Here is a 16598-nt window from a genome sequence, read left to right as displayed (position 1 = left end):
TACACCATGGAACGTTCCCCGAAGACCGTACACCATGGAACGTTCCCTGAAGACCGTACACCATGGAACGTTCCCTGAAGACCCCACACCATGGAACGTTCCCTGAAGACCGTACACCATGGAACGTTCCCTGAAGACCGTACACCATGGAACGTTCCCTGAAGACCCCACACCATGGAACGTTCCCTAAAGACCGTACACCATGGAACGTTCCCTGAAGACCGTACACCGGGGAACGTTCCCCGAAGACCGTACACCATGGAACGTTCCCTAAAGACCGTACACCATGGAACGTTTCCTAAAGACCGTACACCATGGAACGTTCCCTGAAGACCGTACACCATGGAACGTTCCCTGAAGACCCTACACCATGGAACGTTCCCTAAAGACCGTACACCATGGAACGTTCCCTGAAGACCGTACACCATGGAACGTTCCCTAAAGACCCCACACCGTTGATTCCAGACAGGATATACATAATAGTTTCCATCGTTCCCTGATTTTACTGTAAGCGTGTAACCTGTAGGCTATGGTACTTCTCTTATTACCTATCAATTTATATTTCATTCTATTTCTATATCTATATTATGATCCCTGCCTTTCATTCAGAAGTATCAACAGTAACTGGTTGAAGTGGATTGTGTATGTGTGCTGATTTTACTGTAAGCGTGTAACCTGTAGACTATGGTACTTCTCTTATTACCTATCTATATTTCTATTTCTATATTATGATCCCTGCCTTTCATTCTGAAGTATCAACAGCAGCTGGTTGAAGTGGATTGTGTATGTGTGCTGCACAGTCTCTAAGTTCTAGACCTCAGCTGAATCTGGTAATGAGTGGTGTGGCTGTTGAACAAGTTGAGGAGACTAAATGACTTGGCGTTACCTTAGATTGTGAACTGTCCTGGTCAAAACATATAGATTCAATGGTTGTAAAGATGATGGTCTGTCCGTAGAAAACCACAAAGAAGGCTGCAAGCAGGCTCTAGTTTTATCTCATCTTGATTCATGTCCAGCCGTATGTTTAGGTCCTGCAAAGAAAGACCTAGTTAAGCTGCAGCCCAGAACAGAACGGCACATCTTGCTCTCCATTGTAACCAGAGGGCACACAGTCTTGCTCTTCATTGTAACCAGAGGGCACACAGTCTTGCTCTTCATTGTAACCAGAGGGCACACAGTCTTGCTCTTCATTGTAACCAGAGGGCACACAGTCTTGCTCTTCATTGTAACCAGAGGACACACAGTCTTGCTCTTCATTGTAACCAGAGGACACACAGTCTTGCTCTTCATTGTAACCAGAGGGCACACAGTCTTGCTCTCCATTGTAACCAGAGGGCACACAGTCTTGCTCTTCATTGTAACCAGAGGGCACACAGTCTTGCTCTTCATTGTAACCAGAGGGCACACAGTCTTGCTCTCCATTGTAACCAGAGGGCACACAGTCTTGCTCTCCATTGTAACCAGAGGGCACACAGTCTTGCTCTTCATTGTAACCAGAGGGCACACAGTCTTGCTCTTCATTGTAACCAGAGGGCACACAGTCTTGCTCTTCATTGTAACCAGAGGGCACACAGTCTTGCTCTTCATTGTAACCAGAGGGCACACAGTCTTGCTCTCCATTGTAACCAGAGGGCACACAGTCTTGCTCTCCATTGTAACCAGAGGGCACACAGTCTTGCTCTTCATTGTAACCAGAGGGCACACAGTCTTGCTCTTCATTGTAACCAGAGGGCACACAGTCTTGCTCTTCATTGTAACCAGAGGGCACACAGTCTTGCTCTTCATTGTAACCAGAGGGCACACAGTCTTGCTCTCCATTGTAACCAGAGGGCACACAGTCTTGCTCTCCATTGTAACCAGAGGGCACACAGTCTTGCTCTCCATTGTAACCAGAGGGCACACAGTCTTACTCTCCATTGTAACCAGAGGGCACACAGTCTTGCTCTTCATTGTAACCAGAGGGCACACAGTCTTACTCTCCATTGTAACCAGAGGGCACACAGTCTTGCTCTTCATTGTAACCAGAGGGCACACAGTCTTGCTCTTCATTGTAACCAGAGGGCACACAGTCTTGCTCTCCATTGTAACCAGAGGGCACACAGTCTTGCTCTCCATTGTAACCAGAGGGCACACAGTCTTGCTCTCCATTGTAACCAGAGGGCACACAGTCTTGCTCTTCATTGTAACCAGAGGGCACACAGTCTTGCTCTTCATTGTAACCAGAGGGCACACAGTCTCTCTTGGCTGAGAGTTGAGGAAAGACACTACTTGTTTTAATAACAAAGTGTTGGAAATTCCAAATAGTTTCCATAGTCACCGTACACACAGCTCTGACACACACACTTACCCCAGCAGACAGTGAGAGCCGTGAGTGCCTGGTGCTCCCTTCTATCTTATACACAGTATTATACAGAGCCGTGAGTGCATGGTGCTCCCTTCTATCTTATACACAGTATTATACAGAGCCGTGAGTGCATGGTGCTCCCTTCTATCTTATACAGAGCTAGTGAACCTCAGACCTGGTTTGGAAACAACCGATGAAGCAATAGCTGACGACCATGTGACCTCCATTTGACCTCCATGTGAATTATTGTGTGTATGTACTGACAGGTATGTGTAACTGATAGATACACACACACACACACACACACACTCCATATGCATGTTTTTAAATATATGTAAACTGTGAAGTATTTTTTGTTATGTGTCAGATCCCAGTAAAGACTAGCTGTCTCCGTTGCCGTCGGCTACTGGGGATTCTAATAAATCACACGTTAGGACCTCTGATCCCCGTTCCCTGTGTGTGACTGGGATTCTGTATAGCCATTCACATCAGTACAGCATTTTGCCATCACAAATCTCCAGTCATTCAGCCTGTACATCCATTGCTTTAGCCTGGTTATTTCTAAGCATTTCCTATTTGTTTTTGTATTTTATTTAACCTTTATTTAACTAGGAAAGTCAGCTAAGAACAAATTATTATTTACAATGACGGCCAAACCCTTTACGACACTGGGCCAATTGTGCGCCGCCCTACGGGACTCCCATTCATGGCTGGTTGTGATACAGCCTGGACTCGAACCTATAGACATATCGGTCCTGGATGGCAGGAAGCTCGGCCCCCGTGATTTACTGGGCCGTACGCACTACCCTCTGTAGTGCCTTGCGGTCGGAGGCCGAGCAGTTTCCATACCAAGCGGTAATGCAGCCAGTCAAGATGCTCTCAGTGGTGCAGCTGTTGAACTTTTGGAGGATCTGAGGGTCCAGATCCTTTCAGCCTGCTGAGGGGGAAGAGGTGTTGTTGTGCCCTCTTTAGGACTGTGTTAGTTTGTGTGGACCATGATATATCCTTGGTGATGTGAACACAGAGGAACTTGAACCCCACACCACTACAGCCCTGTTGAAATGATGGATCCTTGGTGATGTGAACACAGAGGAACTTGAACCCTACACCACTACAGAAGTGATGAAGTGATGGATCCTTGGTGATGTGAACACAGAGGAACTTGAACCCCACACCACTACAGAAGTGATGAAGTGATGGATCCTTGTTGATGTGAACACAGAGGAACTTGAACCCCACACCACTACAGCCCCGTTGAAATGATGGATCCTTGGTGATGTGAACCCAGAGGAACTTGAACCCTACACCACTACAGAAGTGATGAAGTGATGGGGGCGTGTTTGGCCCTCTGTTTCCTGTGTTTTCCACAGTCAACTCTTTTGTCTTGCTGATGTTGAGGGAGAGGTTGTGGTCCTGGCACCGTACTGCCAGGTCTCTGACCTCCTACCTATTAGGTGTCTCATCGTTGTCTGTGATCAGGCCTTCCACTGTCGTGTCATCACCAAACAAAAGCCATGAACATTTTAAAATGGACCCATCATCCATGTCTTGCCCACACAAGCAACCTGATTGTAAGAGATGCTCTGAAGGTGATGAAGCCCACTGTGGACAAAGTGAAAGCAGCTGTCGAACACTTCCACAGTAGCACAGTAGGTGCTGAAAAACTAAGGTCTACACAACACCAGATGGGCATGCCTGAGCTGAGGCCTAAACAACACTACACTACAAGGTGGAATTCAACATTTTATATGTTGAAGCGGTTTCTTGAGTCAAAGGATGCCATCATCGCTACCCTGGCCATTGTCAATGATGCTCTGACCCAAGAGGAATGGGAGGTGGTGGTGGAGGAGGAGTCCTGGAACCCTTTGAGCAGGTCACTGTGGGGATCAGTGGAGAGAGGTACAGTAAGCAGTTATTACTACATCATTATTTAATCCAGTATTATATATGTATATGAGCAGTAGTATGAGAATGTAGTATCAGTAGACAAAACATGAACCTGAACTAATAAGTTACTGTTCTCTCTTTTCAGCTATGTGACAGCCTCAATAATGATACCCCTGTGTAAGGGTCTGCAGCCAATCACAGCCAGCCGCCAGAGAGAAGCAAATGTAACCACAGGACATGTGACAGAGTTGATGGACATCCTATGTTTATCAATGGACAGAAAGTTCCACATAATGGAATATCATTTATTTATATATTCCATTTTTTCATAACAATAACATTTAAATACATTGTGGTTAAGGTAGAGTATGATTTCATTTAATAATTTTATTAGAATTGTTTAAACACCAATCATAGTCAAACTATCGCAAACTGTTTGACTTGAAAAAATACAAAACCTTTTTTTTTAAAGAGCCGTTTAGGAGCCAACATAGCCAGCTCACTGAAAAGGGCCGGAATGCCCATCACTACAAGATCCGCCAACCCAATTCCAAAGAAGATAAGAATACTATAGAATAAGTTTCAGTGGAACCCTGCTAAACTGCAAAAATATATATATTCAAGCCGCTTCACGGATTAGTTTACATAAAAATCACTTCCAAACCAAATGGTATAAAGATATAAGATGATCTTACTCGGAAGTATTTAGTGAATTGCTCAATATGCGCATCGAGCGCAGCCTTGACTCTCTTTAGAACGCAGCAGGTAATCTCGCGATAACAGCACAGATCTTGTTCTCGGAAAGGAGGGAGTTCGAAGTTATGCTAGCTAGCTGTTGTTACTATCTATAACTACCCAACTAGTCAACTTTTTAAACGTCAAGTTCCAAGGTAAGATCTGATCAAGCTGTATAATAAATTCTATAACGTGTCCATATGATTTAATAGTCGGATTATTTGCCGACGTCTATCCGATCAACATGTGATGACAATTTGCCGATTGAGCTTGCTAGCTAACGTTAGCTAACTAGGGGATTCGAGACGTCTAGGTAACCAACGTTAACTATCTTAGAGATGTTGTGATCACATTATTTATGTTCATCAACTACAACGTGTGACTCGTCCATCCTTAAAATAACCGAGTAATCCATAGTTATTAGGCATCCCTGGTAGCAGGTTAGCATGGCTAGTTGGTTAACGTTACTAGTTCACGTTAGTAGCTCTGGTCCATGGCGTTACATGCTGCTTGACCCTTCATCTTTCCAATTGTGCAAAGTCACTAAAGTCCAACTTTTCTTTTGTATGCTCATTTCAAACATCATGTTGCGACTTTCGGACAATTTTATTTTTATTTGACCCCAGACTATCTTTGCTCCAGGCGCATGCGTCGGATCAGCAGTACGAGTTGTGCATCCGACGCATGCGAATGGATCAGCGTATAAGGTAGCTTTTTATTTCTTTAACCTTTATTTAACTAAACTCTAACCCGGAAGACGTTGGGCCAATTGTGCGCTGCCCTATGGGACTCCCAGTCACGGCCGGGTTGTGATACAGCCTGGAATCGAACCAGTGGTGCGCCACTCTTGCCCACCAGAGATAGTCGCCCCAAAATGCTCGTTGACCATGGACATAGCCCCCTATGTCACATAGGAATATGTGCTACTAGCTACTGCCAGCTAGTTACCCCCTCTCTGTTCTAGTGCAGTAAGCTTGTAAATAAACACTTGACCATGGACATTGTATGTAGCTCCTGTAAATGTTGGTCTCTCTCTCTCTCTCTCTTATAGAAGCTACAGCAACCTTGTAAACAGTTGACCATGGACATCGTAGCTCCCGTAAATGTTGGTCTCTCTCTCTCTCTCTCTCTCTTATAGAAGCTACAGCAACCTTGTAAACAGTTGACCATGGACATCGTAGTTCCTGTAAATGTTGGTCTCTCTCTTATAGAAGCTACAGCAACCTTGTAAACAGTTGACCACCATGGACATCGTAGCTCCTGTAAATGTTGGTCTCTCTCTCTCTTATAGAAGCTACAGCAACCTTGTAAACAGTTGACCATGGACATCGTAGCTCCTGTAAATGTTGGTCTCTCTCTTATAGAAGCTAAAGCAACCTTGTAAACAGTTGACCACCATGGACATCGTAGCTCCTGTAAATGTTGGTCTCTCTCTTATAGAAGCTACAGCAACCTTGTAAACAGTTGACCACCATGGACATCGTAGCTCCTGTAAATGTTGGTCTCTCTCTCTCTTATAGAAGCTACAGCAACCTTGTAAACAGTTGACCATGGACATTGAGGATGACACAACGGTGTTCTCCACTCTGAAGTCCTTTAAGAGTTTCATCTCTCTTCCGGACACGTCTCGGAACCAGGGAGAACCCGCCCCGGTGCAGAGCCACGTCCTACAGAACCAGTACCTGCAGAGATTACAGGTGGGTGGAGTAGGACAGACACACACAGACCCACGTCCTACAGAACCAGTACCTGCAGAGATTACAGGTGGGTGGAGTAGGACAGACACACACAGACCCACGTCCTACAGAACCAGTACCTGCAGAGATTACAGGTGGGTGGAGTAGGACAGACGCACACAGAACCACATCCTACAGAACCAGTATTTAGAGGACAGAGGTGGTGGGACTGAGACCGACACATTGTGTTGTTGTGAATGACCAGAGACTGCAGAGAGAAGGTTCAGTCTGAAACCTGTGTATGTAAGACACAGGAAGTGACCCGTGTGTCTCTGTGTGTAGTTGCTGGAGGCAGCAGAGAAGGTTCAGTCTGAAACCTGTGTATGTAAGACACAGGAATTGACCCGTGTGTCTCTGTGTGTAGTTGCTGGAGGCAGCAGAGAAGGTTCAGTCTGAAACCTGTGTATGTAAGACACAGGAAGTGACCCGTGTGTCTCTGTGTGTAGTTGCTGGAGGCAGCAGAGAAGGTTCAGTCTAAGACCCAGCTGATCCAGATGGACCAGGAGAAGAGACAGATGGAGATCAGTCACAAGAGAGCACGCATCGAACTGGAGAAGAACGCAACGCTGAGCGCTAGGGACTTTGAGGTATGTAACACACACACACCTGGAGGTAACACACACATACACCTGGAGGTAACACACACACATACACATACACCTGGAGGTAACACATACACATACACCTGGAGGTGACACATACACATACACCTGGAGGTAACACATACACATACACCTGGAGGTAACACATACACATACACCTGGAGGTAACACGTACACCTGGAGGTAACACATACACATACACCTGGAGGTAACACATACACATACACCTGAAGGTAACACATACACCTGGAGGTAACACACACATACACCTGGAGGTAACACACACATACACCTGGAGGTAACACACACACACACCTGGAGGTAACACACACACACACACCTACACATACACCTGGAGGTAACACACACACACACACATACACCTGGAGGTAACACACACACACACCTGGAGTATTCTGTGTATTCATATTCTGTGTTCTGTGTTCTAAATTCTGTGTTCTGACTTCTATGGCCCACGTTCTAATTGTTCCAGCGTGAGGTGGACCGTAACCAGGACCTGCTGGGACGAATCAGACGCCTGGAAGAGAGGGAGGCGGAGTCTAGCCAGAGCCTATCGGAAAAGGCAGAGGCAAACCGTGCTCTACATCGGACCCTAGAGTCTCTCAACAGAAGGGTGGAGGAGAGGGACGGATGGCTCAACACCTCTAACCAGGTATCCCTGTAACAGAGTTCAGATTATACCATAAAATCACTCCTCTAACCAGGTACACCTGTAACAGAGATCAGATTATACCATAAAATCACTCCTCTAACCAGGTACACCTGTAACAGAGATCAAATTATACCATAAAATCACTCCTCTAACCAGGTACACCTGTAACAGAGATCAGATTATACCATCAGATCACTCCTCTAACCAGGTACACCTGTAACAGAGATCAGATTATACCATAAAATCACTCCTCTAACCAGGTACACCTGTAACAGAGATCAGATTATACCATAAAATCACTCCTCTAACCAGGTACACCTGTATCAGAGATCAGATTATACCATCAGATCACTCCTCTAACCAAACCTACCTATAACAGAGATCAGATTATACCATCAGATCACTCCTCTAACCAGGTACACCTGTAACAGAGATCAGATTATACCATAAAATCACTCCTCTAACCAGGTACACCTGTATCAGAGATCAGATTATACCATCAGATCACTCCTCTAACCAGGTACACCTGTAACAGAGATCAGATTATACCATAAAATCACTCCTCTAACCAGGTACACCTGTAACAGAGATCAGATTATACCATAAAATCACTCCTCTAACCAGGTACACCTGTAACAGAGATCAGATTATACCATAAAATCACTCCTCTAACCAGGTACACCTGTAACAGAGATCAGATTATACCATAAAATCACTCCTCTAACCAGGTACACCTGTAACAGAGATCAGATTATACCATAAAATCACTCCTCTAACCAAACCTACCTGTAACAGAGTTCAGATTATACCATAAAATCACTCCTCTAACCAGGTACACCTGTAACAGAGTTCAGATTATACCATAAAATCACTCCTCTAACCAGGTACACCTGTAACAGAGTTCAGATTATACCATAAAATCACTCCTCTAACCAGGTACACCTGTAACAGAGATCAAATTATACCATAAAATCACTCCTCTAACCAGGTACACCTGTAACAGAGATCAGATTATACCATCAGATCACTCCTCTAACCAGGTACACCTGTAACAGAGATCAGATTATACCATAAAATCACTCCTCTAACCAAACCTACCTGTAACAGAGTTCAGATTATACCATAAAATCACTCCTCTAACCAGGTACACCTGTAACAGAGATCAGATTATACCATAAAATCACTCCTCTAACCAGGTACACCTGTAACAGAGATCAGATTATACCATAAAATCACACCTCTAACCAGGTACACCTGTAACAGAGATCAGATTATACCATAAAATCACTCCTCTAACCAGGTACACCTGTAACAGAGATCAAATTATACCATAAAATCACTCCTCTAACCAGGTACACCTGTAACAGAGATCAGATTATACCATAAAATCACTCCTCTAACCAAACCTACCTGTAACAGAGTTCAGATTATACCATAAAATCACTCCTCTAACCAGGTACACCTGTAACAGAGATCAGATTATACCATAAAATCACTCCTCTAACCAGGTACACCTGTAACAGAGATCAGATTATACCATCAGATCACTCCTCTAACCAAACCTACCTGTAACAGAGATCAGATTATACCATAAAATCACTCCTCTAACCAGGTACACCTGTAACAGAGATCAGATTATACCATAAAATCACTCCTCTAACCAGGTACACCTGTAACAGAGATCAGATTATACCATAAAATCACTCCTCTAACCAGGTACACCTGTAACAGAGATCAGATTATACCATCAGATCACTCCTCTAACCAGGTACACCTGTAACAGAGATCAGATTATACCATAAAATCACTCCTCTAACCAGGTACACCTGTAACAGAGATCAGATTATACCATAAAATCACTCCTCTAACCAGGTACACCTGTAACAGAGATCAGATTATACCATAAAATCACTCCTCTAACCAGGTACACCTGTAACAGAGATCAGATTATACCATAAAATCACTCCTCTAACCAGGTACACCTGTAACAGAGATCAGATTATACCATAAAATCACTCCTCTAACCAGGTACACCTGTAACAGAGATCAGATTATACCATAAAATCACTCCTCTAACCAAACCTACCTGTAACAGAGTTCAGATTATACCATAAAATCACTCCTCTAACCAGGTACACCTGTAACAGAGATCAGATTATACCATAAAATCACTCCTCTAACCAGGTACACCTGTAACAGAGATCAGATTATACCATAAAATCACTCCTCTAACCAGGTACACCTGTAACAGAGATCAGATTATACCATCAGATCACTCCTCTAACCAGGTACACCTGTAACAGAGATCAGATTATACCATCAGATCACTCCTCTAACCAGGTACACCTGTAACAGAGATCAGATTATACCATCAGATCACTCCTCTAACCAGGTACACCTGTAACAGAGATCAGATTATACCATAAAATCACTCCACAACTTTATGTCTCCACTAGGGGTCGACTGATGAGGATTTTTCAATGCTGATAAAGTTTTATTCGAGGATCAAAAAAAGACAATGCCGATTTTTATATTTTTATTTGTAATAATGACAATTACAACAATACTGAATGAACACTTTAATTGTAACTTTATATAATACATAAATCAACTCTATTTAGTCTCAAATAAATAATGAATCATGCTCAATTTTGGTTTAAATAATGCAAAAACAAAGTGTTGGAGAAGAAAGTAAAAGTGCAATATGTGCCATGTAAAAAAAGCTAACGTTTAAGTTCCTTGCTCAGAACATGAGAACATATGAAAGCTGGTGGTTCAACATTCCCAGTTCTTCATTATTCCCAGTTAAGAAGTTTTAGGTTGTAGTTATTCTAGGAATTACTACATGTTGACTATTTCTCTCTCTACCATTTGTATTTCATATACCTTTGACTATTGGATGTTCTAATAGGCACTTTAGTGTTGCCAGCCTAATCTCAGGAGTTGATAGGCTTGAAGTCATAAACAGCGCTGTGGTTCAAGCATTGCAAAGAGCTGCTGGCAAATGCAGGAAAGTTCTGTTTGAATGAATGCTTACGAGCCTTCTGCTGCCTGCCACCGCTCAGTCAGACTGCGCTATCAAATATCAAATTGTAGACTTAATTATAATATAATATTAACACACAGAAATACGAGCCTTTGGTCATTAACACATCCGGAAACTATCATTTAGAAAACAAAACGTTTTATTCTTTCAGTGAAATACAGAACTGTTCTGTATTTTATCTAACGGGTGGCATCCCTCAGTCTAAATATTGCTGTTACATTGCACAACCTTCAATGTTATGTCATAATTATGTACAATTCTGACAAATTAGTTTGCAACGAGCCAGGCGGCCCACTCTGTTGCATATACCCTGACTCTGTGTGCAATGAACGCAAGAGAAGTGACACAATTTCACCTGGTTAATATTGCCTGCTAACATTAATTTATTTTAACTAAATATGCAGGTTTAAGAAATATATATACTTCTGTGTATTGATTTTAAGAAAGGCATTGATGTTCATGGTGAGGTACATTCGTGCAATGATTGTGTTCTTGTTAAATCATCCCCCGTTTGGCGAGGTAGGCTGTGACTCGATGATAAATTAAAAGGCACCGTATCGACTATATGCAACGCAGGACAAGCTAGTTAACCTGGTAATATCATCAACTATGTGTAGTTAACTAGTGATGATGTGAAGATTGGTTGTTTTTTTTATAAGATAAGTTTAATGCTAGCTAGCAACTTACCTTGGCTCCTACTGCACTCGCGTACCAGGTGGTCAAGCCTGCCACTCAGTCTCCTCATGGAATGCAATGCAATGCAGTGTACTGTAATGTAATCGGCGTCCAAAAATTCCCGATTGTTATGAAAACTAGAAATCGTCCCTAATTAACCGGTCGACCTCTAGTCTCCACTCACATCGTCAAATTGCTACTTTTCTGTGGAGTAACTCATTAGTTGTCCTATTTATATATATATATATTTTAAATCCCAACCCGCGTCCCCGCAGGAGGCAGCTGTAGAAGGCGAGCGGTTTAAAGGATGAGATTGAGGATGAGATGGATGACTACACTGTGTTATTTGTCCCTGTAGAGGATGAGCGGTTTAAAGGATGAGATTGATGACTACACTATGTGTTATTTGTCCCTGTAGAGGATGAGGTTGAGGATGAGATTGAGGATGAGATTGATGACTACACTATGTGTTATTTGTCCCTGTAGAGGATGAGGTTGAGGATGAGATTGAGGATGAGATTGATGACTACACTATGTGTTATTGGTCCCTGCAGACTGTGAGCGGTTTAAAGGATGAGATCCGGGACCTGAAGCAGCAGGTCCAGACGCGGGACAACACCATCTCTAACCAGACACTGGAGAACCAGGGACTACAGGAACAAGTGGAGCTACAACACAGGTAACACACACTACTTCCTGGATTTCCTTTCTTCTGATTCGTCCTGTCTGGATTTCCTTCCTTCTGATTGGTCCTGTCTGGATTTCCTTTCTTCTGATTGGTCCTGTCTGGATTTCCTTTCTTCTGATTGGTCCTGCCTGGATTTCCTTTCTTCTGATTGGTATTTCCTGGCTTCCCTTCCCTCTGATTGGTTCTGCCTCGATTTCCTCCCCCCTGACTGGTCCTCTTTACAGGAAGTACCAGGAAGTGTCTCAGCGGTGCCAGGCCCTCCAGTTAGCATCATCCACCTGCTCCGACCATGAACTCAAGATTAAGGTGAGGCTAGGATTATTGTTGTTCAAAGTAGGACTAAAATGAATGATGTCTAGATTAAGATTGGTATTAACACAGTTCAGATTGGGACTAGGTTTTAGAAAACTAGGAGGTTAGGACTAGGGTTGACTGATGTATGAAGATTGAGACTGATAATACCTGAATTCAAATTGGGACTAGAGTTGGGGAACTAGGTTAGGATTAGGACTGGGATTGAGATTGGGACTAGAGTTGGAGCTAGGTTAGGATTAGGACTGGGGCTGAGATTGGGACTAGAGTTGGAGCTAAATTAGGATTAGGACTGGGGTTGAGATTGGGACTAGAGTTTGAGCTAGGTTAGGATTAGGACTGGGGCTGAGATTGGGACTAGAGTTGGAGCTAGATTAGGACTGGGGTTGAGATTGGGACTAGAGTTGGAGCTAAATTAGGATTAGGACTGGGGTTGAGATTGGGACTAGAGTTTGAGCTAGGTCAGGATTAGGACTGGGATTGAGATTGGGACTAGAGTTGGAGCTAGGTTGGGATTAGGACTGGGGCTGAGATTGGGACTAGTGTTGGGGAACTAGGTTAGGATTAGGACTGGGATTGAGATTGGGACTAGAGTTGGAGCTAGGTTAGGATTAGGACTGGGGCTGAGATTGGGACTAGAGTTGGGGAACTAGGTTAGGATTAGGACTGGGATTGAGATTGGGCCTAGAGTTGGAGCTATAGTAGGATTAGGACTGGGGTTGAGATTGGGACTAGAGTTGGAGCTAAATTAGGATTAGGACTGGGGTTGAGATTGGGACTAGAGTTGGAGCTAAATTAGGATTAGGACTGGGGTTGAGATTGGGACTAGAGTTGGAGCTAAATTAGGATTAGGACTGGGGTTGAGATTGGGACTAGAGTTGGTACTAGGAAAAGGACTGAAGTATCAATCTTGTTTATTCTGTGGTGCTTTATATGCCTGTGGAGGTTTTGAGCTGTTGAACAGGTGCAGGTCCATTTCTTTTGCTTCTGCTTATCTTGGCATCCATGTGTGTTCTCTCTCCAAAGTGTCATTTAGGAAGTTAAGTGGTCATTTTTTTATGTAATGTAATCACCATTTATTGTTTCTGGGTTTAAATGACCTGCCATCAAATTAAGAGATGCTATTAACTCTTCAGTCTAACACACAACCTCAAACTCCACGATGTTCACCTTTCAGATTGTCATTAAATCTCTCTTTCATGAGCGGAGAATACCACTCAAAGGTGTGTGTGTGTGTGTCCCCCCCCCCCCCCCCCCCCAGGAGTTGGAGAGGAAGTTGGCTCTGCAGGAACAGGATGTTGTCATAGTGAAGAACATGAGGTCAGAGGTCGCTAGGGTCCCAGATATGGACAAGGAGCTCCGACAGCTAAGAAAGGAGAATGTTTACCTCAGGTAACACTACTAGAACACATGGAGCAGGACAGCTAAGAGAGGAGAATGTTTACCTCAGGTAACACTACTAGAACACATGGAGCAGGACAGCTAAGAGAGGAGAATGTTTACCTCAGGTAACACTACTAGAACACATGGAGCAGGACAGCTAAGAGAGGATAATGTTTACCTCAGGTAACACTACTAGAACACATGGAGCAGGACAGCTAAGAGAGGAGAATGTTAACCTCAGGTAACACTACTAGAACACATGGAGCAGGACTGCTAAGAGAGGAGAATGTTTACCTCAGGTAACACTACTAGAACACATGGAGCAGGACAGCTAAGAGGTTATTTGTAGGTTGTAAAAGAAGACAACTATCATTAATGTCTCTTAAACCTCTCTCTCTCTCTCTCTCTCACTCTCTCTCACTGTCTCCCCTCACTCCGTATCCCAGGGAGACGAGGGAGAACGTGATCCTGCTGAAGGAGGAAACGGAGGGTTTGAGACGTAAGGTAGAACGGATGGAGAAGATGAAAGAGGAGATGGTGAACGTGGAGCTGGAGAAGGAGGTGTGTGACCTGTTTTGTGTTTTTTAAATGTGAAACCGGGCTGGAGGAGAAACATTTGCAGTGTGCTGTCTGTTCTAACTAATGGTTGTTCTGATACACAACTGAAAAGGAAACGTAACATTTATTTTTTTAATTGGTGAAAAATAAACAAATCTCAGGGTTGGAAACAATCTGCGTAGTAGTTGAATTTGTAAATGTGAAACCTTGAATCCCGACACCCTGGTGTGTCATCTTGTTCCTTCCTCTCCTCCTTCAGAAACTGTCTCAGAAACTGCAGGCCTGGGAGAACCTGGGACAGTCTACTGGACTCAACATACGGTCAGCTGGAATGTCTCTAGTATAATATTTCACCACTGGGTGGAATGTCTCTAGTATAATATTTCACCACTGGGTGGAATGTCTCTAGTATAATATTTCACCACTGGGTGGAATGTCTCTGTCTCTAGTATAATATTTCACCACTGGGTGGAATGTCTCTAGTATAATATTTCACCACTGGGTGGAATGTCTCTAGTATAATATTTCACCACTGGGTGGAATGTCTCTAGTATAATATTTCACCACTGGGTGGAATGTCTCTGTCTCTAGTATAATATTTCACCACTGGGAGGAATGTCTCTAGTATAATATTTCACCACTGGGTGGAATGTCTCTAGTATAATATTTCACCACTGGGTGGAATGTCTCTAGTATAATATTTCACCACTGGGTGGAATGTCTCTGTCTCTAGTATAATATTTCACCACTGGGTGGAATGTCTCTGTCTCTAGTATAATATTTCACCACTGGGTGGAATGTCTCTAGTATAATATTTCACCACTGGGTGGAATGTCTCTAGTATAATATTTCACCACTGGGTGGAATGTCTCTAGTATAATATTTCACCACTGGGTGGAATGTCTCTAGTATAATATTTCACCACTGGGTGGAATGTCTCTAGTATAATATTTCACCACTGGGTGGAATGTCTCTAGTATAATATTTCACCACTGGGTGGAATGTCTCTGTCTCTAGTATAATATTTCACCACTGGGTGGAATGTCTCTGTCTCTAGTATAATATTTCACCACTGGGTGGAATGTCTCTGTCTCTAGTATAATATTTCACCACTGGGTGGAATGTCTCTAGTATAATATTTCACCACTGGGTGGAATGTCTCTGTCTCTAGTATAATATTTCACCACTGGGTGGAATGTCTCTGTCTCTAGTATAATATTTCACCACTGGGTGGAATGTCTCTAGTATAATATTTCACCACTGGGTGGAATGTCTCTGTCTCTAGTATAATATTTCACCACTGGGTGGAATGTCTCTAGTATAATATTTCACCACTGGCTGGAATGTCTCTAGTATAATATTTCACCACTGGGTGGAATGTCTCTAGTATAATATTTCACCACTGGGTGGAATGTCTCTAGTATAATATTTCACCACTGGGTGGAATGTCTCTAGAATAATATTTCACCACTGGCTGGAATGTCTCTGTCTCTAGTATAATATTTCACCACTGGGTGGAATGTCTCTAGTATAATATTTCACCACTGGCTGGAATGTCTCTGTCTCTAGTATAATATTTCACCACTGGGTGGAATGTCTCTAGTATAATATTTCACCACTGGGTGGAATGTCTCTGTCTCTAGTATAATATTTCACCACTGGGTGGAATGTCTCTAGTATAATATTTCACCACTGGGTGGAATGTCTCTAGTATAATATTTCACCACTGGGTGGACTGTCTCTAGTATAATATTTCACCACTGGCTGGAATGTCTCTGTCTCTAGTATAATATTTCACCACTGGGTGGAATGTCTCTAGTATAATATTTCACCACTGGGTGGAATGTCTCTAGTATAATATTTCACCACTGGGTGGAATGTCTCTAGTATAATATTTCACCACTGGGTGGACTGTCTCTAGTATAATATTTCACCACTGGGTGGAATGTCTCTGTCTCT

At 43.2% G+C, this 16598-nt stretch overlaps 1 protein-coding gene across 10 annotated transcripts in view; it reads left to right on the top strand.

Moving 5' to 3' along the window:
- Nucleotides 1–4711: 4711 nt before the first annotated feature.
- Nucleotides 4712–16598, top strand: part of mad1l1 (mitotic arrest deficient 1 like 1) — a 132386-nt gene continuing 120499 nt past the window's right edge. For 3 of the 10 annotated variants that reach the window (XM_090195060.1, XM_090195066.1, XM_090195067.1), the window contains exons 1-10: nucleotides 4996–5121; nucleotides 6018–6071; nucleotides 6487–6663; nucleotides 7149–7289; nucleotides 7798–7977; nucleotides 12253–12377; nucleotides 12611–12692; nucleotides 13960–14090; nucleotides 14528–14642; nucleotides 14899–14960. In XM_090195060.1, the coding sequence (XP_090051186.1) occupies nucleotides 6048–6071; nucleotides 6487–6663; nucleotides 7149–7289; nucleotides 7798–7977; nucleotides 12253–12377; nucleotides 12611–12692; nucleotides 13960–14090; nucleotides 14528–14642; nucleotides 14899–14960 (1037 nt within the window). In that variant the 5' untranslated portion in view covers nucleotides 4996–5121; nucleotides 6018–6047. The other 7 variants (XM_090195063.1, XM_090195061.1, XM_090195064.1 and 4 more) reach the window with 7 other exon arrangements.

The sequence above is a fragment of the Oncorhynchus mykiss genome, chromosome 13 (assembly GCF_057628025.1).
Source record: "Oncorhynchus mykiss isolate SJ-2025 chromosome 13, ASM5762802v1, whole genome shotgun sequence".
NCBI classification, from domain to species: domain Eukaryota; kingdom Metazoa; phylum Chordata; class Actinopteri; order Salmoniformes; family Salmonidae; genus Oncorhynchus; species Oncorhynchus mykiss.
Note: the sequence above shows the minus strand (reverse complement) of the source record. Positions and strands in the feature narration are given on the sequence as shown.